The 24,512-nt window shown below is 32.9% G+C and overlaps 1 protein-coding gene across 4 annotated transcripts in view; it reads right to left on the bottom strand.

The window, feature by feature from the left end:
* Window positions 1-24,512, bottom strand: part of LOC106468300 (hemicentin-1-like) — a 130,048-nt gene that overhangs the window by 17,685 nt on the left and 87,851 nt on the right. For 3 of the 4 annotated variants that reach the window (XM_022397277.1, XM_022397289.1, XM_022397306.1), the window contains exons 6-13: window positions 19,276-19,548; window positions 13,270-13,530; window positions 11,829-12,179; window positions 9,995-10,249; window positions 9,054-9,320; window positions 6,437-6,571; window positions 3,581-3,614; window positions 2,141-2,247 (exon numbers count right to left, since the gene is read on the bottom strand). In XM_022397277.1, the coding sequence (XP_022252985.1) occupies window positions 2,141-2,247; window positions 3,581-3,614; window positions 6,437-6,571; window positions 9,054-9,320; window positions 9,995-10,249; window positions 11,829-12,179; window positions 13,270-13,530; window positions 19,276-19,548 (1,683 nt within the window). The remainder of the gene's footprint in view (window positions 1-2,140; window positions 2,248-3,580; window positions 3,615-6,436; window positions 6,572-9,053; window positions 9,321-9,994; window positions 10,250-11,828; window positions 12,180-13,269; window positions 13,531-19,275; window positions 19,549-24,512) is intronic. The other variant, XM_022397297.1, reaches the window with a different exon arrangement.

Here is a 24,512-nt window from a genome sequence, read left to right as displayed (position 1 = left end):
ATTCATGTGCACCAAACTTCACCTTGAATAATATACTTTTCATTGCATTTTCTATATTTTTTGACTCCTCAAATATTTTCTTAGATTTTTAAAGTTTCAGTTAAAAAGAAACCAAGATAAGAAAATAGAGACGCATAATAAAACATCTTTTGAATAAGCTAATTAAAACAAACAAACTAAAAGTGCAAAGATTTTACACGTCCTGGATGCAATTCCAAATATCGATATACCATTTGTTACGTTTTATGTACTTTTTATGAGATTACAAGACTGTTTCGGCGTACTTCCCACGTGCTAACCGCCTTGAAAACACACTACCTGGATTAATCATTGGATACTTTACTATTTTGATTACTGCATCCATTTCGAATGTCAGTACTATATAACTTTCTGTAACTGTTGCCTGTTGGTGAAAATAAGTACAGTTTGTCGGAGCTGTCCAAATATTTGAAATTACACAAATAATGGAAGTTTATTTTGATACATCTACGTTCGTTTTGAGAAGATTGTAACCACGCTATAAGAAAACTGCTATATACCCTTGATAGTCTAAAGAGAGACGCGTATGGTCAACTACGCCATGCAATGACCACTATTTGCATAACATAATTACAAGGACGTAATGTGGACTTTAGGATAATAATTAAAGCATTATCAGTGACTAATCGGCTTCATGAGTCTTCCTCATTATTGTGAAGACCTATTTGCTTCAGCCTTGCAAGTAACTCCACAGTTGGTTTGAACTTTGGTGAGATCACCAAACTGGCAGCAATTCTACTTACTATCCAAGTGTGTTATTATTTACAGATAAGTTCATATGGTCGACCACACCTTTCGTTAAATATACTGATTTGGTATAAGCCAGTAGTACGTCTTTTCGTGGGTTCAATCAGATCAGAATTTGCTTTTATACAGAATTATGTTTAACAACAACAAAAAACAAAAACAGAACTGGAGGCCAACAGAAAGCCTTGATCTAAATCCCCTAGAATATCTCCTGGACTTCCTTTAATAATGCAACATCAAAAGGAATATTGCTATACTGAATAAAAGTATGCCGTACAGATGCAGATTCTGAATCAATATTTACAAAGGTAATGCTTGTTACTGAGCATTTCGTTTTTGTAAAATATGCCTCTTTCATCCAGTCTGATTCAGCCAGATCCTAACTCTTCCCACTCTGAATATGAAGGCACTGGTTTATTTACCTTTTTATTGTCAAGAAAACGCATCCCTTAACTGTACTGATTGAACATACGCATATACTAAGTTTCAACTTTTCTGTTACTTGGCTGAAAACCCTGCACTTCTATTTTCGTCGATTAGCTTATAAATATATTAAGTGTTGTTTTTGTTATTCTTCTGGGAAGTAATTATGTGTTTTATTAATTTTCTCTCATTTTCTCTAAGTATTATTTTCCTCATTATCTTTTCTTATAACAGAGGTTAATAAACTGTGGTATATTTTTACGAAACGCTCTGTTTTTAGAAGAAGAAAAAAACATAAATGAGTTACTAATTACCGGTATACCACCGATTAATTTTGTTAAATAGAAGTGGCTATTAGTACTGTATAACAACTATCTTCAAATTGTCATCTCAAAGAGTAATAGTGCAACTATGAATAACAGAATCTACACATCGTTATATAAATATTGCAAATCAACCAAAAAACATATATTGCATTATAAGAATGGTTTGTTAGGTATATCGGTTAAGAAATAGATACAGTTCCCTCCATATGAACTCCATTACCAAGCACGAGGGCTCTAAATGAGTACAAGAGTGTGTATATATATATATCGAAATTACAAATTATATCTAACAGACGAGAGAACGGCATTAACTATGTACGTCTATGTAATTAGGTAAGGAGACTCCAATAGTCTGTTGAGACGTATGCTCGACCTTAGGTAATTAGCAGCAGAAGATATTTCGGCCTAGATTCAGACAAATCAAAATATTGAGGTTCAGAAATAGCTGGCAGCCATTATCCATCGAATATCTTTAACGCTTCTTTTAAAATTTTTGGTTGCTGTTGTTATTGTGTAGTTTCTCTCCGATTTATCTTATTTTATCTCATTATTTTATATTATTTTTCTTTGTTCGTACAATTACAACTTATTAAATGAATACAAACCTGTGTTTTCGTTTTTCAGGTTTGGACTTCCGTTTGTATTAAACGAGTTGCGAAAGCCAGGTTTGGGAACAGGCGTAGCTTCTGTGGGTTGCACTCTACCCTCTGGTCTACAGTAAAAACAAAAACTCATGCAAAGCCGTGTACAGGGATATCTACCGTAATAACCAACCTGAAAACATGCTATAGTTATTCCTCGATGTAACAGAGCCAGAAAGGTTAGAACACATATCACAACATGCAAGAAATATTCAATCGCACACACGTCCCAATAATACACCAAAATATGCTAAAATTGTTTGTATTTTTTTTCTACACATACAAAGAAAGCATTTTTCTACCTTTCGGAAATTAACACTTTACCACGATTGGCTTAGAAAAATTGTTAGCTACCAACTGCTCTAAGAGCTTTAGAATAATTATATTTTTCGATATTTTCTAAACCTACCACTATGAACAACAGAGTAATAAATTACTCAGAAAGCCTGACGTTAGATAACATTAGTTATTTGTCTCTGAGAAAAGGTGGTTACCATTTTTATAACTGGAATATTTACACTCCAAGTCATTTCTCAGTAGTTCAACGTTTAAGTACTGTATTTTTTAAATTAAAGTTAAAGTTTATAGAAAATAAAATCGTCTACTTATGATTATTTTTACACGTTTGATATCTTACAGCCACGGAAAACGCTCGTTACAAATAAAAATCGGTAAGACATACATATTAGGCTAAATCTTCCTCACAGTGAGATTGGAAATCATTTAATGTTTGGATCATAGATCCATTTCGCATTAAGTCTATTAAGTTTCTGACTTCAGTTTTGATATTAAAACATATAATCAATATAACTCATGCCTAAATAAAATTTATTGTTATCCTACACCAATCTGTATTATAAAAAATACACATTAAATTACTATATTGTAAAATCTAAAGAATTATAGTATCGTACTACCTATTACCATTACTTTTGAATAAAAATAGTATATCATCTCGTTTATCTTTATATTTAGTGCCAAAAAATGTTTTAAAACTTCTAGCTTTTGTTAAATTGAATTAAAAGATGGTGTATTTTTAAGAGACGTTACAATGCTGAGCCTTTCTCAAAAGATTTTGCCACATGTATGCACCACAAATACTAAGTGATACTACTTTTAACCACAGGAAATGATTTTCCAATAGGAAAACAGTTTAAATTTACATGTTCTAAAAGTGTGTCGTCGTTAATCGTTATTTCCTATTAAGACACGTGGTGTAAACAAAGTTAATATCATTCGGTACAACTAGAAGAACCCACCTTTTAATCCGTTTCACATCCAACTAGAAACTTGTAGCATATGTTGTAGATAAGCAATGCGTGACTTAAACATATCTCATTGTCCGAAGACATGCGAGAGCATTAAATCCTAAAATTTGAAATTGTGTTGGTATAATGTACTTACGTTTCCCTTTCTTCCAGTGTGCCTTTCGGACCGGCTGTAAATATCACACAACCACCTCCGTTATAATATTTTCCATCCTAATACACATATCTATGCAACACTTAAAACTTAATAATTACGAAGCACGTTTATACAATGAACAAATGATTTCATTTTCTCTATTATCTAAATATGTTATCGAGATGAACTATAAAATGGGACTTTTTGTAGTTTAGTCTATCGCACAACTCGTTTCTAAAACTAATTGAAGCGTAATCATTTTACCGATCTTTCACATGAGGTAACATTATACACGCGTAGCATGAGGTACGCTGCACACGATAAAGACATTTTGACGAGAAACTTACTAAAACTAAAACTATGTTTAAATAGCATTAAGAGTAAACCAACAATATTCAACATCACCAAAGTTTAGTAAAGCGTGTGTTTAAAACGTCCAACTTTAAGTTTCTGAGTAAGTATTTTCTTTAGCACATAACTAAGTTTGATTTGGCTATATTTTGTTTAAAAGATAAAAAAAAGTATTTGTTAATAACATAGAATATTTATGTAAATATACTTTGAATAAAAAATGTTTAACATTCTGAAATTATAAAGTATTATACTATATACGTTACACTATTTGATTATCTTGAATTATTATTATTATGGAATTTATCTTCTGTGATCCTGTGTAGACGCAACTCAGCCTCATTCATCACAACGAAACTGTCTTCAAGAATTATTCACAAGGATGATGCGTTTCATCACATTCCATTATAATATCATTACGATATCATTACTAAGCTGTTACATTTTCGGATTTAGAGTTTTAAAGATTGCACATGGTTCACTGTTAGACAAGATTACAATAAATTTTCTAACGAGAATGCTTAGTCAACTACAAAACATAATTGTTACCTGCTTTGAGTTATCAATCGATAGTTGAATTAAATTTTATCCTAAGAGAACACAATGTTTTATTTCAGTTTAAATTCAATCCATATAGTCGTTCTTAGAAAGACAAAAGGAGAAGAAGCTTTCTAAAACAAGACAAAACGTTATCGTTTTCCCACTTGCTTTAAAACGGATGATTTTATCTCTTTTCTGCTTACATCGGGTCTTCCACTAAACGATCTGTTGTTCATAGCATATTCAACCTTAACGTCGGCTCTGTTGTTTCCAATGGTGGTTCTAACTAGTTTCACGTTATATTGGCATTTTCTATTTATGGCGAAGCTACTGAGGCTATCTGACTAGAGATAAGGCAACAAGCAGCAGTTTACCACCCACCATCTACTCTAAGGGAATGGCTCTCACTCTTATAACCCGCCCACAGCTTACAATTCGGGGAATATTTTGTGGTGTGACACAGATTCGAAGTCGGCTTGCCGGCTCTGCAATCCAGGACCAAATCACGCCCCGTTCTTAATCAGTATTCCAAACGATACTCAACTTCTTTAGGTTAAAGATATTAATTAAAAACTTGGAAAATATACGATAAAAGTAATCGCTACTGGGAGTAATGACCGTGTAGCATAAGATAAAAACTTCATTACAAGTAACACGTTCATATCTAATAACCAAATATGAACTTACAGACAAAAAGATATATAGATTAAGTAAATCAATGTATATAAATCTATTACCAAGTAAGTAATCGAAGGTAATTCTCTTCTTAAAGGTAAATCTATATATATATATATATATATGCACTCAGGTTGTGGTAGTTTTTTAAACTAAAAATGTTCTTTTTCACACTTTAGTTAATTAAAGTATCCTATATTAATTCTTGTTGTGTGAATTCGTTTGTTTGTTTGTCCGTGCACTCCTTCCACGGTTTTGAGCTAGTAGAACCAAACTTGGCAGGCGGACTTGGAATGGCACGGGAGGTATCATTATTTATATGATGTAGTGCCCTTAGGAAGGGGAACGAAGCTAAAACGCATCCGGGTGGTCAGCCAGGAATATTGGGGATCTAGGAGTTGGTTCTCAGAATCGATAAACTCGAACCTGGTATCGGATTTTGTGTTACTAGCCCTTCTTTTTATCCCGGGGACGCCATTTTTGAAACTGTGCTCATATATAGAAGGGTATATAGAGGGATGACACAGATACTTGTATAAATTGGTATGAGTTAGTTGTTTTCACCTCTATATACATTACGTAGAATAGTCAGTGATATATGCAACTTGGGACCATGGTACATCGCACTGGGACCTATATTGTGATTTGAAAGTGCGATATAATATAATTATTTATGTCTTTATCCTGCGTGGACGTGTTTTATAAGCTCTTTCTCCAGCCCCAGCAACCAGAATATGCCACAATGGAAAGTTATAAGCAAGCCAGTATGTAAAATACACCCAAAACACTCTTATTGTGAATAAGGATTTTGAATATTTGTTCTCTGTATTTCTTTCCTTTTTCTGTCAGTGATCGACTTATTTCTTGTGTAACACTTCTGGAATATGCGTTTAGAATCAGCTTCTCTGTACAACAAAACGTTCGTAAGAACAGCTTCAGTTTGTTTTAATAAAATAAAAATGTTATTTCCACCACCCAATGAGAACACGTGAAAAGAGTTAATGACGTAACATAACATATGATAAGGAGGATTAAAATTATCATTATCATGAAATATTATGACGATTCACAGTTCATTCCCTTATACTTTTCTGCTAGTTAGCTATTTAGTTATATTAAACATCTGTAATAGTAAAATAAAAGTATCTAAACAGAGGGAGTTCAAGGTTCTTATAACTAATGCTAAGAACATCATTCAATTTTAATGGGATTATATTTATCCAAAGTTATATCAGTATATTCATTGATTTAACAAAATACCAAACAGTGAAATATAATTAATATACGCACTGTGAGTTCTTCTTCTTTTTATTAATATGATGATAACAATAATTACGATGATAAATATAACAGTAACAGCAGTAACAACAGCAGCAGTGATAACCACATTTTCATCACCAAAGTCTAGTCCCCAGCCTGCTGTACCTGAGGAATTAAAATATAGATGTTCAATAACCTTGCATTGAACTAACGTTTCAAACACCAATAACTAGTTTTAAACTTTATTTTTCAGAACAAAAAATGCATTGTATAACGTTTTATTTAAAAAATCTCTTGTATGCTTTATCTATGTGTTTGTTTCATATCTCTAATGCATACCACAATATATTTAATAGAAAAATCTTATACACTTTATCTGTGTGTATGTGTTTAATATCTCTAATGCATACCATAATATATTTAATAGAAAACTCTTTATACACTTTATCTATGTGTGTGTTTCATATCTCTAATGCATACCATAATATATTTAACAGAAAACTCTTATACACTTTATCTGTGTGTGTGTGTGTGTTTCATATCTCTAATACATACCATAATGTATTTCATATAAAACGTTTTATACACTTTATCTGTGTGTGTGTGTGTGTTTCATATCTCTAATACATACCATAATGTATTTCATATAAAACGTTTTATACACTTTATCTGTGTGTGTGTTTCATATCTCTAATGCATACCACTATATATATATATAATATAAAACTCTTTATACACACTTTATCTGTATGTGTTTCATATCTCTAATGCATGCCACTATATATCTAATAGAAAACTCTTTATACACTTTATCTATGTGTGTGTTTCATATCTCTAATGCATAACATTATATATTTAATAGAAAACTCTTTATACACTTTATCTATGTGTGTGTTTCATATCTCTAATGCATGCCACTATATATTTAATAGAAAACTCTTTATACACTCTATCTGTGTGTGTGTTTCATATCTCTAATGCATACCATTATATATTTAATAGAAAAATCTTTATACACTTTATCTATGTGTGTGTTTCATATCTCTAATGCATACCACTATATATCTAATACTTCACAATGGTAGCTTTGAACTAAGATGCAGCAGCCAACTAACAACTGGGAATTTGGATAATAGTGCATTATCACCTGGTTTATTCTCAGAGAGATATAAACAAGATAAGCTGTCCTTACCAGTTTTAGCTTAATGCTTTATGCTATGAAAAATGCATGAACTGATAGCAGCGCTCCTGTGTCCTCGTCTCAAAACTGCAATGAATACAGAAAACGACACCCTAAACGAATTTCTTAGAAGCATAACTGCAGTAAAAACGGTCCATTTAAATACTGCAGTAAAAATGATCCATTTAAATGTTCAGATAGATGTATAGTACGTTGTGCAATAAAATATGACTACAAAGCATCCATTTTATTTACATAATGTCATTTTTACTTTCAAAAAATTTTGTTTTTGCTACTTTCTTTCTAGAATGATATTTTCCTTCAAACGCCAAGTGATACTGCAGACTGAATATTTTCCTTACAATTTCAAAATTTACTTAACTGTTTACATTTTTATACATAACAATACTAATGTTCAAACTAAAGAAAGGAATTTCATAGAAGAAATTCTATACTCAATATAAAATAAATTGAAGCAAATTGAGTTTTAAGACTTACACAACTGTTCATATTTCTAACCTTCTCTGTGTAAATTACTGTAGTTTTAAAATTTCCATGACAACAAAACAAAATGATATGATATTATAGATCAAATTCTGTAGGTAATTTAACCGTCCTTCTTCTGTTTATGTAACAGACCAATAAATCTTCATTTTAGTTCCCCCCACTTCTGTGGCTCAAAGATAAGTCTGCAGGTTTCCGACGCTTTTAAACCGGGTTTCGATACCCTTTGTGCTTAACAATGACCAAACCATTGTAGTATTTTATTTTAAAAAACTTAACAATGATTGTATATCATTTCTAAATTATCTATTATACACGTGTTTATTTATTCACAGTTAAAGTGCATAAGATTTTTATACATAAAAATATAGACGGGATGTAGAACAATTTGATTGATGATATTTTTGTAAGTGTCGGCAGAAAGAATGTGAAGATGGAAGTCTCGAATTACACCTAAATCTTAGTAATACAAATTAATACAACACTATGCTCTCCATCATATCCAATGAAAACACACGGTTTCCCATCACGTGTCTACACATCTTTTACATTTATTCTTAGATACGTCTACAAAGGTATCAAAAGGAATTTTCTGACTGTTTATCAGGTGTACATTCTAGTCGTTAGTTTTTTGTAAATGTGGTTCTAACCTTGACTTATGTTAAAAACAATCCTCTAAATCTGATAATACTCTCTAATATTAACACCAAATCTTCAACGGATAAAGGTATTATTCAAACACAATAAAATACATATGTAGCATATCTTTAACGTGATATCGTATAATGCAAAGCTGTTTCATATTCCACTGCTCACTGAATGAAAAATGAACTTTTAAAGAAAACCAGCATTTCAAAACTTGATGCTTGTGGTTTTTGAGTATTCTTACTGCGGACACTTGAAACTGGGATAATTAATCACCACTACTTTCTCAAGTTGAATTAAGTGCTAGAGTTGACTTACCAACCACTCCTGTAAGTTCTAAAGTACAAGGAATGGACTCTCCTACTCTGTTGTTCACAATACAATAATACTTTCCATAGTGTTCTGAAACAGAGTCTCCCAACGTTAGAATACTTGTAGTTCTTTCCGTTACAATAAACTTCTCCAGAGTTTCGTTGTTCTTAATCCAAGTGAAGTTCACAGATGTAGGATTTGCTTGAGCATTGCAAACCAGAGTGGCTTCTTTATTTTCATTTCTGTCCTTGTAAATGTTACATTCTGGTTTATCTGGAAAAAAAATACTCTGTGAAAAGTAGCTTAATTTATGTGAGGTTTGTACTAATGATTTATTGTGAAAACCGAAGTTTCATTTTTATACTCATTCTTCTCTACAGTTCATATCTATTCATTTCATGATTCATTTTTTTAGTGATAATACAATATAAATTTTCTACGTTTCTATCCAACCCTCTCCATGGGGAACAAAGTTGTGTAATAAGTAAAGAAAAAAATACTTTTATCACATTTCAGACTTTTGATCAGTAGGTTTGTGTAAACTTTCCGCTTGTGGAAAATAAAACCAATCAACATCATGTTACAATTCTAATCCGATTGAGGAGTTAGTAAGTGAAGGCAGATCAAGCTATGTCACGACCTAAACACTTGAGTATGGAGAGGTAAATATCGAATTTTCTACACTAAGTGTTCAGTAGACGAAGTATAAATATACCGAAATACTTGAAAGTAACATTTTTACAAACGTAACGGTATTACTCACTAAAGTAATAAGAAAAACGTTTCTAAACTTTCTACAAATTTGGATCGAATTGAGTCTTCAATATTCTATGTAAATGAGCGTCGGACAATTCCAGTAACTTTAAAAACGTATTCATTATACTATCAAAAGGGGAAAAACAAGACACCTTAAACGCTACACAATCTTAAAAGGTGTATTTACTTACACAAAACGTTAATAAAAGCTTTGGCCTTTGCACTGCCGTGCTGGTTACTAGCCACACATAAGTAGCTTCCTGCTTTCGAGCGGGAAATGATGTCATTAAGGAAAAGCTGTGAAGAGTTAGCAATAATTTTATTGGAGAATTTCCACGTGTACTGACTTGGAGGCCAGGAGTTCGCTGAGCAGTTAATTTTCTCTGGAATTTCTCCCTCCACAACTTCTAGTTGGCTGGCAGATAGCGATATGTTCTCGGGAGGAACTGAAAGTAGAAGTCGTAAAATTATGTTTATATATATATATATATATTATTATATATACCATCGAGAGTAAAATAGAATTACTGAATAGTGCTTTCGATGTTAAGTCAAAAATAAATTATTTTATTTGTAAAGTCCTTAAAATGTTTACAACATTTTGGAACTTGTAAATATCTAATAATAATAAAAGAACGAAGATTGTAGAATGCAAATTAATCGCCTGATACCCAAACTGTACTGTTTATTAGGCCTCGTACCAAACTGTTTAGAAGACGACCCCTTGAATCACTCCTTAATTAGTACTGAGTGTTGTTAGGCATCAGACTTAAACTGAGTACTACGTTAGTCATGTGTGAGCTTGTAAATGTTAAATGTATAAACGCTTTAAATATATTTATCAAATTTTACAAGCTTCGTGGCAGCGTCTACACACACACGCGCGCATTTACTTTTAAAATCTATCGAATAATATGTGATGAAAAAACTAAATACGTATATGGTTTGAATTTCCCGGAAAATATAGCTTAGTTTATTCATACGGCTTATAACGTAAAGTAATTTTCCTTTTTATGCTATTTTTGAGACCAGAAGGAAGATGGTATAATTTACATTTTTAAACACTTTTCAGTGATATTCAATCTTGTCTAGGATGGACGCATCTCACCGAGTAAACTTTTACGAAACCTCATTATTTTAAGACTGTACTAGAAGTAAACTGGATTATCTTTTGTAGTTCGTTCAGTCTATACAGTGTAACGTGACAGGAATGTGAAAATAGATTAGTGTAATGCTAGAAATTTGTTGTCAGTGGCTAGGCAAATGTAGAAATCTTGTTCCATGTAGATGTTCTACGACACAGAAAATACTAGTTCAGTTCTGTTTATGGAAGATATATGTGTGACATTGTTCACATATCACATTCAATAAGTTATATTTTAAACATACTAAATTAGCATTACAGTAAGATGGGAAGATTAAAAGAACGAAATGTATTTTAACATATTAAATATAAAATTCCCAGTTCTTGTATTTTCTTTTGTCCCCCGGGGGGGATAGCTGTAAGTCTTCGGATTTACAATGCTAAAATCAGAGGTTTGATTCTCCTCAGTGGACACAGCAGATAGCCTGGGGTGGCTTTGCTACAATGAAATACACACACAATTTACTGTATTTTCTTTCCAAAAGAAATAGTTTATAGAACAATACACTTTTTCGCATTAGCTACAAACAATCGTTTTTAGTTTGAACTTATAATAACAACTGTTCGACTTTGTACTACTTAATCACAGTTGTTTCGAAACTCTTTTAAAACTAACTAATCATGATGATCGAATAAATCGAATTCCAGTAAATGTCATTATGGGAAATAACAGAAATGTTGGATAATCTCAATTTCTTTTCTTATTAAGCATCAAGCTAAGTAATGATTTTTTTTTTTCATTGCGTACTGTGTTAGGTGAAACGGCTTTGGCCATTGCTCGAGAACACGATGTATTTGACAACTTTGTGTCTGATTTTCGACATTATTCCTCAGACATATACTAAAAAATGGATGTTAAACTTTGAAACTTAGAGACTTACATTCAACTTTGAAAACTGTTGTGGTACTGACGCCCGATCCAGCACTGTTTCCACTACTTAAGCATGTGTAATTGGCGTTATCCCTGTTACGGTCAAGACTGCCTTCCGGCCAGGCCGACATGTTCCACTGAAGGGTGCTTACAAGAGAGGTAAAATATCCAGTAGACACGTCCTCTGGCAAAATCATTGTTTTGATTAAATAAAAATCAGAATCTACTATGCTTGTTCTATTCCTACGCCATTCTATTTGACAGAGTGGCTCACATTCGATTCTACAAGATAAGCTGATATTTGTAGCGTCCGAGGGAGCTCCATACATATCCGGCAATGGATTAATCACTGCAGGGGGTGCTGAAAAAATAACTTCAGGTTGTTTAGTAAGAAAATAAAATATAATTGTTGCCACAGTGAACAAGAATATAAGATTTTCTAAAATCACTTTATCAAGTATGTTCACAAAACGCTTATAATTTATTTTACACGTATTTTTGTCTGAAAACATTATTAAAAAAAAGTCCATGCATTGATTCAATTCCTCTTAATAATATTTTACCCTGTCATTCATGGAAAAATGTTATTCGCCGAAAAAATAATTACATTTGAGATAAAAACTGAAAATTATATAAATGCGTGTAATATAAAAGTTTAAAAATAATCTGCTTTCAAAGTGTTTGTAAATTCTGGAAAGGCTAAATTTAGTTATAATTATTTTATCGCTACTTCAATTTGTGGATGGTAATTGAGTGTCAACTGCACAGCCTAACCGTTCAGATTTTAAAAGAACGGTTGTTTTTGACACATTATGTTTTAAAGCAGTTAATTCTGGTAGTTAAAACATCTACTACCAAGAGACTATTGTAAGTCCTCTAACTGTTTACCATTAACAAAAAAGGCGGTATAAAGAAGGGTGTTTCTGTGACTAGTGATAATAGCATAAATTTCTATGACAGAATCATATGGCTAAGTTAATTGATGCACTACAACCAATAACGCAAAGCTAGGGAAGTACAGATTGGATTTATAATTACACTTGAACATCAGTTCAGTATACATAATTTTCTCCTCTCCTCCATAAAAACTAAAAAAAAGGAACAGCTAGATAATCCACAAACTTGAAGACAACATCGTCACATATGTTAAGTGTGTTTCTAGAAACAGGAAAAATAAAAAGTCAATAACATTAAACGTTTTTGGAAAAGGATAACATTATTCCTATCCGTAACAGGCCTCATTTAATTACATAATTTCTTAAAGGATGTAATATTATTCTGATATATAAAAGGCAAAATAAGCTATGAAAATAAATATGTGGGTTTTCGTACGTTTTTCATTATTAACTTACGCTTATGCTCATGATAGGTGATTTTACAAAAAAAAAATCCTTAGGTATTTAAGTTATAGATAGTAAGAAAAAGAAAGCTGAAGATAATCTGTGACTGACCTTTAGGTGATAGATAAAACTCCCCCTTTGGACCAGTACCAACAAAGTTCACAGCAGAGCACATGTATTTTCCCCTCGTATCAAGACCCGTGGATTCAACAGTCAGGTTATGAGTAGTGTCATGGAGAACTTCATCAAGATATTCCCATCGAAACACTGAAGCTGGTGGACGACCCAAGTCTTCCACCTCACATTCTAATGTGATTGGATGACCTTTTACTGCTGTAGTACTTTCTTTTACAACAGCTGGTCCTGGGAGGTCTGTAATATATAAATGAGAGAAATCCTGTTGTTATAATAGTAATGTTAAATTAACGTTAGCAAGTATGGCTGTTTGGTTTTATAAGAATGGCGTCAGGTAATTTTACCGTTGTTTCCATAACAGTAGAGTCACATTAACGTTACTGCTGTTTTCATAAGAAAAGCGTCAGATTAACGTTAATGTCGTTTTAATAAAAGCGGCAATTATATCAGATTAACGTTATTGCTGTTTTCACTTGACGCCACTGAAAACAGCAGTAACGCTAATTTGACTCCACTGTTATTAAAACGGCAGTAACATTAATCTAACGTAACTCTTATGAAAAAGTAGTAACGCTATCTGACGTCACTTTTATGAAAACAGCAATAACGTTAATTTGATATCATCTTTATGAAAACAACAGTAACGTTAATTTGAGGTCATTCTTATTAACATTGGCAAGTAAATTACTTCGATAGGAATTATACCAATATGAAGACATTTTGTTCTACAAAAGTGAAAGAAAACGTATTTTTGATGCCGAGAGGACCTTCTATACAAAATTGGTTTGCTGTCATAGCAAACAAAACATTTCTATATTAAATAATCCTTCCACTCTTTCCATATTCCAAAAGAAAAAAAAATAACATTTGTTCGTTTATCTTGAGGATGAATATAATATTTTTTTACCTCCAGCTATCATTTTCTATTTACAAACTGGGATATTTTGAATAATAATACCCACGACAAAGGAGATATTATTTAAATGATTTCTTACCGCGTTATCAATTAGATGTAAATAGCTTTGTAAAAATGAACCAGTTAGCTAGGTAATGAACCAATAAGATATTTGATTCTACTTTTTTTTGTAACAATTTACTGCTGAGATGTAGAGCGCTGATGTTGTTCACTAATGATGTATTACAATGGTGTTGTTCAACAAAGATGCTGCCAAGATGTATAATATTGATGTTGTTTGTGGGATAGACTACACAGGTGTATAGTACTGACGTAAAAATATTATCCACACACAAACAGTGATGTCTTTTATAAAATATACCATGACGATATACAATATTGATGTTTTCTTATAAAAGCTGCTAACCAGATTTTATGCAATAGTGGGATTATTTATTTCTTATCTAGAATTACTTATTATGAGATAGGTCTTTTATTAACCTTCACTGACCTTAACCTTATTTATTAACCTTTTATTAACCTTCACTGACTAGCTACTATAGCGCTAAAGAAGATAGTTCTCTACTGTCATCAACAAAATTAAGTTTGTTTGTGGATTAGTTCAATTCTAAACATTAGTTAGCTTAACTAGCTTTTGTTATTCTAATCCAGAGCTTATACACAGCAGTAGCATACTATTTTCTTCCCTTAATTAAAACGTTAGCCCGGAGAGGAAATATAAGTTTTCATTTATTAAACTAAATCATTGCCTTCTTCTACATTTATTTAGTCATAAGTTTTCATGTATTGTATATTTATATGTTCTACGAAACTTTATGCAGCAAGGATATTTTCAAACTAAGGTGCTTTTGTAAAATAACTCGAATAACTTTTGATGCACACTTTGTTTGTTCGTAGTTATGCACAAAGCTACACAATGAGCTATCTGTGCTCTGTCACCATGAGTATCGAAACCCGGTTTCTAGCGTTGTAAGTCCGCAGACATACCGCTGTGCCACTTGGGGGCTTGATGCACAGATTTGTTATTCTTACAGTTTATGTGCTCGTGGAAATTACGCAGAATTTGTCTTGGGCTATTTGCAAATAACTTTATCTGCTGCATAGCCCTTTATTTATTGTTTTCCTCATGAGATCTTGAAATGAGATGCCTAAGTGGCTAATGACCACATGGGAAGTTACAGGTATTCATTACGAAATATACTTCGTATGATAAACCTACATATCAATATTAAGTGTTCGTGGATTTCCCAAAACTAGAGCTGCGAAAATAGTACGGTATAAATATACTTATATATTTTCATGTATGTGTGTGTGTTTTTCGGCATTTATTTCAGTTTTCATTGGGACTGCGGATAGATATATGTGTGTGCGTCATGCGACGTACAAGTTTAACGGATACTGTCAATCATCAAAGGTATCCGTGCACCACGCGGCGTTTAAGGGCACTTTCGTTTTGTATCGGCTTCATGTAGTACTATGTTGAAATGGATACCAAATACAAACCCCTTCGTTCAATTACTTATTCATTTAAACTCAATATCTGGGGGGGGGGGGACACGTGTGTTCCACTAATAAACTCCACCGACATTTATTCGAGTATTTTCTCACAATAACTTGTGATATTAAGAAATTGGAAAGTCAGGCGGATAACTTTGCCTTATCATTAATACGGTAATACGGCCCGGCATGGCCAGGTGGTTAGGGCGCTCGACTCGCAATCTGAGGGTCGCGGGTTCGAATCCCCGTCCCACCAAACATGCTCGCCCTTTCAGCCGTGGGGCGTTATAATGTGGCGGTCAATCTCACTATTCGTTGGTAAAAAGAGAAACCCAAGAGTTGAGGTGGGTGGTGATGACTAGCTGCCTTCCCTTTAGTCTTACAATGCTAAATTAAGGACGGCTAGTGCAAATAGCCCTCGTGTAGTCACAAAAAAGCTACGAGAAGGATAGGCCTAGAGCCCAGTCACTCTCGAAACTTAGTACCCAAAAAACAAGCTATGAGACAAGTGTAAAAAAATTAAGTAAAAAATTTAGGAAGTAGGACTGGAAGCACCAAAAAGTAAGGAAACAGGGTAGGGAATAGGCGGTGAAACATTACAACATTTCGTAGTTTTTGACACGGTGCAGCCTCAAAGTGGATGTGACCATCGTTCTGGCAATTCGTACTTTGTGTTTTACTTTTAAATTTGATCCAATTATAGACTTTAATTGAGTTTTATCAGTAGCTATTCCTTTCTATGCACTCAAAGAATTTGAAAATTTCAAAAATCAGTGGTTTGAGTACTATTCTTTTGGCCCATCCCTTACCAGTCTGACAGCTATAATGTCTCCAATAAGCAAAGTATGACTATTTGAGCTTCCTTTCAAACGCCCCACTTATCTTATGATGTTATTGCATTTCGTTAGGGCCACGTGTTTTGATTACATACATGTATCTGCACTTGGTTGCTGAAACAAGATTTACAACAGATACATTTAGCAATATATACCTTTCATTTAGTTTGAACAATTACCAACTTACACAAAGTAAAACACAAAATAGGAATGGGCAGAACGATGATCACCCTCACTTCGTAGTTGTACTGTGCCAAAAACTACCAAGTGTTTTAATATTATTACGCCCCTTCCTACCTTGTTTCCTTATTTTTTGGTGTTCCCATTCCTACTTCCTAATTTTTTTACCTTGTATAAATACAAATACATACAGTAATGTGAAGATATATTATAGCACCTCAATAACCGTCATTTTTAAAATTTTACACATAAGATAATTACTGGTGTGCTATGAAAATTAACTTTACAGGATACTATTTCAAAATTAGTACACAGAAAATGTCTTTAAGTTTCTTTAATGATAATATTTATGTGGTCACCTTTGGCCTCCATAAAGGCTTAACATCTTTGTGGTATTGTATCTATGTTTCTTCTCAAAGTCTCTGTCACCTGATCCCCCTTTTTTCGAAACTATATCTAGAGGCTTTCTTTTCTATAATTTTTCAATGGTGTACTCCAGTAACCACCAGATTTGTTCAATAGTCTTAAGGTTTGGACTTTGAAGCGGCCATCCACATCACTATTGATCTGAGGTTTCTTCGTTTGCTAAATAAACTTGACCTTTCTGGGAGTGTATTTAAGGCCATTATCTTCTTCAAATATGAAATTCTGTCCAAACATTTTCTTTCCAGAAGAACTGCATGACGGACTAATATATTTTGGTATTGATGCTGAACAATGGCTCCATCAATTTTATAAAGATGGCCAATATTATTCGCATATTCGTAGATATTGCACTCCAAACCATCACAGAGCCTCTCACATGTTTGAATCATGCCATATGTCACTCCTTCTGCAACCTTTCATTGACTCTTCGGCGAACATAGACACGCCAGTTAGAAATAAACAGTTCGTATTTGGACACGTCTATCTAAAGCACCTTGTTCCATTGTTTCAAAGACCAGGATATATGTTTTTTTTGCCAAACATATTTAACATCTCCTTCAGTTAGATTTCTTTTCTCCGTCCCCTGCCTTGACTGATGTTATAGGACTGGGTTTTATTGTATCTTATTTATGTGTACTTCATCGTACATACAGCACAGCCGAGTTATTTTGTGACTTTTTCCTAACTTTCAGCCAGCATAATGTAAATAATTGACTCTAGCTCTGTCTAATTGTGTTAATTCTCTTGTCTTAGCATTTTAATGGTAACATCGCCCTATATTAGCTGCATTTGATTTTTTTTTTTTCAAATAACACCTTGTACCTGCATGAAAAACTCAGAATGTGAAAATCTCAAGTTTTTATCAGTGATGACCGGTGTATAAACTAAAAGCAATCATGTGACAATGTTGCACCGCATTTGATTTTAGATTAGACATTTTGAACAACTTTTATAAGTCTATTGCACTTAATCAGTTGTGCTTCTTTTCTTTTGATATTTCAAATTAACTAAATGTGTAGCATATTAAAGCAATGGATCAAGTGAGAGAATCAATAATTTTCCCAACATTTTAAATTGCAATATTTCTATTTCATAAGCATAATAAATTAAACTACATGAGCAATGGGTTCTCTGACCCGACCGTTTAACCCATGTGTCGCATAAAGTGTTGCTCTGGTTCCACTTTGGATTAGCTCACTATCAGAACGTATTTTTCAAGCTTTTCGTTTCCTAGATTCCGGATGACTTTCCTTGTTCAAGGAGAATCCATCGTTAAGAAAAGAGAGTAGGTAATACATATTTAAGAGGTGATCAGTAGGAACCTTTATTCTACAATATATTTATCTATAACAGTTACTCGCCTCTTCCCGTGACTCGGCGATAAGTTAGTAGGCTTATAACGCTAAAACTTGGGTTTACATACCCGCTGTAGACACAGTACATATAGCACATTGTATAGCTTTGTGCACGGCAGCAAACAAACACAATTGTTCATGTGTATATTTAGACGTTTTACTGTGTAAGAACTAAAAAATTCACAATAAATATATTAGTAAATAATCCTCTCCTTCAAGAAATATTAGTCTGATAACATTAGTACTGTTTCTTCCTCTCCTTCAAGAAGTATTACTCTGATAACACCAGTATTGTTTCTTTGTGTGCTTCGGAGTTTTCAAGTATTGTCAACGTTCGGAATGTCATAACAGAGAGTGCATTAATTAACCCTTCAATATAGGATTTCCCAGTAATACATTCTAATAAACCCTTCAAAAGCTAGGTATCCATTGACTTACACGAAATTAACTTTGTTTTAGTAACCTCTTTAGTGTTAGTGCAAAGAATTATATAAGAAACAACTTTAAGTATATCATACGAAGTCCCTTTTATTTTTATTGGCATTGTGATATTAAATAAAATCAACACTATTATTTTTATCTTCATAGAAAATTCGGATTTCGTTGTTTCAAAAACTTCAACACTGTAAATCACATGCTTTGGGAGCTTCATCTATTGTTTTTATTTGTACTTTTGCCCTGTAGTAGATTAGACCTATAACAAGAGTGTAATTAATTGTAGTACACATGTCAAACGCTCGACGAAAACGTAAACCAGCAGGAAACTACTTACAATTCACTACAAGCTCCTTCGGCTCAGAACGTTCGCCCCATCCAGCGGTGTTCTCCCCATCACAAGTGAAATTAGCGGTGAAGTTCCTGCTTAGGTTCTGCCAAACAATCTCTTTTTCCGTAACCTCGTTCTGCATTTCGTCGTTTTTATACCATCGGACACGGAGAAGATTTTGCGGGTTTCCGTCTACAATATCGCACTTGAGAGAAACGCTTCCGTCGTTGCCTTCGTTGACAGTGGCGGGAAACACAGATGCCTGCACTGCAGGTGGGTCTTGGGGGGAAAATATAGTAAATACCATTAATATCAAAGGTTAAAAAACGAATTCACTTAACTATAATTAAAAATGAACATACTTTCGCTTGCGTGAGCAATAACAGAGTTACGAAATAAGTATTCGTGATTAATTAGGCAATTTAACTATAGAGCGACCAAGCAACTTATTTTTAAGCTCTACTTATACTTAATAAAGTCCTTTTTTTATTTCAATAACAGATTAGACCGTGAAAGGTGAGAAAATTACAGCTCACATTCTAGCACCAATTGTAGGATATAAAACTATTTAGTATCGATCCAGCTGTACATCACACGAAAATTAGAGTTGGCCGTGGAAATCAACGGTAACAGTGCAATAGAAATATTGATCTCCAGTTGAATGTTTAAACTTGTAATTTTCTTATATAACCACTGTGTGTTTTATGTTCTATAAAAATGAGATTATATACCAAATTTTCTAATCTTTATTTATAAACAAGGGCATTATAATAATAAAACCCTAGGAGATAATTACTTTGGACGTAAGCATGCTAAATAGACCAGATGCTAGTTTTTATATTTTAAAAAGAAGCGAGGTTTATGTACATAATCATATATTTTATTTTTATGTTTATTGTGCAATTTTAAGAATTTATTGTGGCATATAGTAAGTTGAAATTGTGCTATTGTTTGTAGTATAAATCTAAAGAAATATTTGACTCCTAATAATCATGATAATGTACATTGCTCGTGGTGAAACGTAGAAAATATAACTTATTGTGTACAGTGTGCACGAGAACAGTGCGACTATAGTCTGTAGAGAGAAAGTTATCATAAGGATAACTTACTGTTCGCTTTTTAACTGAGTAGATATGATAAGAGAGTTCGTAATCAAGACAGCAGTTGAGAGAATCGTTCTATTTTTTTGTAATTATAATTAAAATGTGAAATGCAAACTCAAGGGATTTACACATTTTGATAACAATGTTAGAAAAAAATTACCTTTACACTCCAGATAGTTATTAAAAAGCGTTTATTTTAACCGACGTTTCGACTTTACGGCTTTTTCAGGGGTGGTACATAAAACTGTTTTACCTGAAGAAACCGCAAAAGCGAAACGTCGGTTAAAATAAACGTTATCTTATAACTATCTGGAGTATAAAGGTAGCTATTTTTTTTAGCTTTATTATTAAAATTTAATGTACAATCACCATCGAACATTCCGCCGGAAAGCATTGACTGGCAATTTACAGCAACTTTAGATTAGCAAGTGGCATGTTACTGTCAGTTGTGTATTGCAGGTATCTAATAAAGATGTGGCTTGCACTTCCGCTGAATAAAGAATAACTGACACGTTGCCCCCCCCCCACCATTTTGAGTTCCAAAACTTTCAACCGTTCCGTATATGTTTAGTGATGTAATTGTTTTAGCACAAAATGTGCTATGTTAAGTTAACACTACCTTATCTCTTTTGATGTGTAATGCTTTAATTGTTTTAGCACAAAGATGTGTCATGTTAAGTTCATACTGCCTTATCTCTATTAATGTCTGGTGCTTTAATTGTTTTAGCACAAAGATGTGCCATGTTAGGTTAAAACTACTTTTAAAACTATCTCTATTAATTACTTGTCAAATTGCATTTCAACGGAAGTGAAACGGAATATGAAGATGTGACAGGAAAGAAACGTCACATCCACAGCTGGAATAAAGTCAATAAATTTAAAGAATTTAAAGCTTATAGTTTTTGTGTTTTTTTTATAAGCAAACAATTATATTTGGTCGCAGTCCCTTTCTAAAAGTAACTTCTTGTTTAAAAAGTTTAACATTATTCGTCGAATCCTGAAGAACTTGAGTGGCGGTTCCAAAGAAAACAACAGTTATGTAAGCCTATCAGTTCTTAGTGTAATGTACAAAACAATGAATATTTGTTTTGTTTTTTATTTTGTCAGCGCGTGGCCTACTTACTGGTGATCTAAACGCGCTACGCACTTTCAGCTGTTATAAGAGTGGCAGCCAATGTCGCTATTCAGTTATTATTAGCCGGTTCAGACGGCGATTGCTGCTAACCGATAGCTTCCATTCTTGTTCACAGTTTATAAGTAGACACAGCTACTCGTTAACTATACGGGTCTCTGACCTAGCCCACTGCGTGTATAAGGTGTCATTCAGTGAACAACAGAGCAGATAACCATCTAATGAACAAATGCGTTTAACTCAGGATAATTAATGTCAGATTTTAATAACCGCTTTAAATAATAAATAGTATGGTGATCATAATTCAGAATAATTTGAATTTATGTTTACTCTATTTTTTTGGCAGCTAACTTAAACTTGACTTTAATTGTTAATTTTTTGACAGATTCTATTCACAAAATGTTTACACTTCTAAAATAATAGAATGACTTCGAGTGAAGTGTTTGATTTTGTAGACTAACGGTTTTAAAGTCTTTGTTACAATGTTTTACACTTAGCAATACGTCGATTTTCATGAGGTTTCCTGTCAAAGTGTAGAATCGATAAGGTGTTAGCAGAAGTGTCCCAAGAGCTTTAAGTTCCTCGATAGATTGTTGCTGTTTCTTGTCGTTGATCGTCGCTGTGCTTACAGCGAATACTGTGCAATATTATGGAATTGTTCCTGTTTCTTGTTGTTGATCGTCGCTCTGCTTTCAGTACCGTGCAATATTATGGAATTGTTACTGTCTGTTGTTGCTTTTGATCGTCGCTATGCTTACAACGAAAACCGATCAATACTGTAGAATTGTTTTCCTTATTGTTGCTCGTTACTATCCTTACAACGAACATTGTACAATATTGTAGAATTATTACTTTTCTTGCTATTGGTCGTCTCTATCCTTAAAACGAACACCGAACAATACTGTAGAATTACTGCTTTTATTGCTGTTAATCGTCTCTATCCTTAAAACGAACACCGAACAATACTGTATAATTGTTTTTCTTATTGTTGCTCGTCACTATTTTTACAACTAACATTGTACAATATTGTAGAATTGTTACTTTTCTTGCTATTGGTCGTCTCTATCCTTAAAACGAACACCGAACAATACTGTAGAATTACTGCTTTTATTGCTGTTAATCGTCTCTATCCTTAAAACGAACACCGAACAATACTGTATAATTGTTTTTCTTATTGTTGCTCGTCACTATTTTTACAACTAACATTGTACAGTGTTGTAGAATTGTTACTTTTCTTGCTGTTGATCGGCAACAATTCTACAATATTGTATAATGTTCGTTGTAAGAATAGTGACGAGCAACAATAATAAAAACAATTCTACAGTATTGTTCGGTGTTCGTTTTAAAGGATAGAGACGATCAACAGCAAGAAAAGCAGCAATTCTACAGTATTGTTCGGTGTTCTTTTTAAGGATAGTGACGAGCAACAATAAGAAAAACAATTATACAGTATTGTTCGTGTTCGTTTTAAGGATAGAGATTTTCTTGCTATTGGTCGTCTCTATCCTTAAAACGAACACCGAACAATACTGTAGAATTGTTTTTCTTATTGTTGCTCGTCACTATCTTTACAACTAACATTGTACAGTGTTGTAGAATTGTTACTTTTCTTGCTGTTGGTCGTCTCTATCCTTAAAACGAACACCGAACAATACTGTAGAATTGCTGCTTTTCTTGCTATTGGTCGTCTCTATCCTTAAAACGAACACCGAACAATACTGTAGAATTGTTTTTCTTATTGTTGCTCGTCACTATCTTTACAACTAACATTGTACAGTATTGTAGAATTGTTGCTTTTCTTGCTGTTGATCGTCTTTATGCTTACAACGAACATTGTACAATATTGTAGAAACGGTCTTGGGGATTTTAAATTGATAAAATTTCTAGTTCGATTCATGAATAAGTAAAATGGTTTCCTACCGTAATATTTATAACCTGATTATAATATAATATAGAAAGAAATAAAACCTAGAAAGTGGTATACTTATAACCTGATTATAATATAATATAGAAAGAAATAAAACCCAGAAAGTGGTATATTTATAACCTGATTATAATATAATATAGAAAGAAATAAAACCCAGAAAGTGGTATAAACATTTATAACCTGATTATAATATGATATAAAAAGAAATAAAACCCAGAAAGTGGTATAAACATTTATAACCTGATTATAATATGATGTAGAAAGAAATAAAACCCAGAAAGTGGTATAAACATTTTGAATACTGCTTATCTATAATTTTCTCGAATATATATTTTTTTTTTATCTTTTAACTAAGGAACCAGTATAACAGTATCAATCGAGTTCATAAAATTTTCTTCGCAGGTTTACAAGTAATCGTTCAGAAAGAAAAAGAAATGAGCTAGTTGTTTAATATTTGATATTTTTGTTTTCTGTTTCTAATTTCCAAAGCTAGCAAACATGCACCCTGTTTTACATTTGCATACTTTATAGAGCTCGTTTAAATATAGAGGTTTTCTTATCTACACAACCTTGTATTACAGAAATCTCTCCAGTCTTTGGGATATTATTGCACCCAAGTAGTTTTGTAGATGGAAAACTGTATCTATTAATTTCAGCCTTTAGTACATATATTATTGCACTTAAGTGTTTTTGTTGATGGAAAACTGTATCTATTAACTTCAGCCTTTAGTACATTTTTAACGTTCGATATGCCTCTACATGTTTGTTTTTTCTCTTAACTTAAAGACACATTTTATAAAACACTTACACGTATAAAACTACAAAAAGCGCATATTTGTTACTAACGCAAACACTATAAAGTAAAAGATGTGTGTAAAAACTCTTCTTATATCTGTTGTTGCCATCTTTATTTTCTAGATAAGAAAGATAACTTATTGATCATTCATTCGCTCCCCCCCCCCTCGGTAGATCAGTGCTAAATATTAGAGCGTATAATACTAAAATTCTGGTTTTCATACCCGCGGAGAGCAGAACATAGATAACTCATTGTGCTGCTTTGCCCTTAACAACAATTCTATTC

The sequence above is a fragment of the Limulus polyphemus genome, unplaced genomic scaffold, assembly GCF_000517525.1.
Source record: "Limulus polyphemus unplaced genomic scaffold, Limulus_polyphemus-2.1.2 Scaffold87, whole genome shotgun sequence".
In the NCBI taxonomy this organism is placed as follows: Eukaryota; Metazoa; Arthropoda; class Merostomata; order Xiphosura; family Limulidae; genus Limulus; species Limulus polyphemus.
Note: the sequence above shows the minus strand (reverse complement) of the source record. Positions and strands in the feature narration are given on the sequence as shown.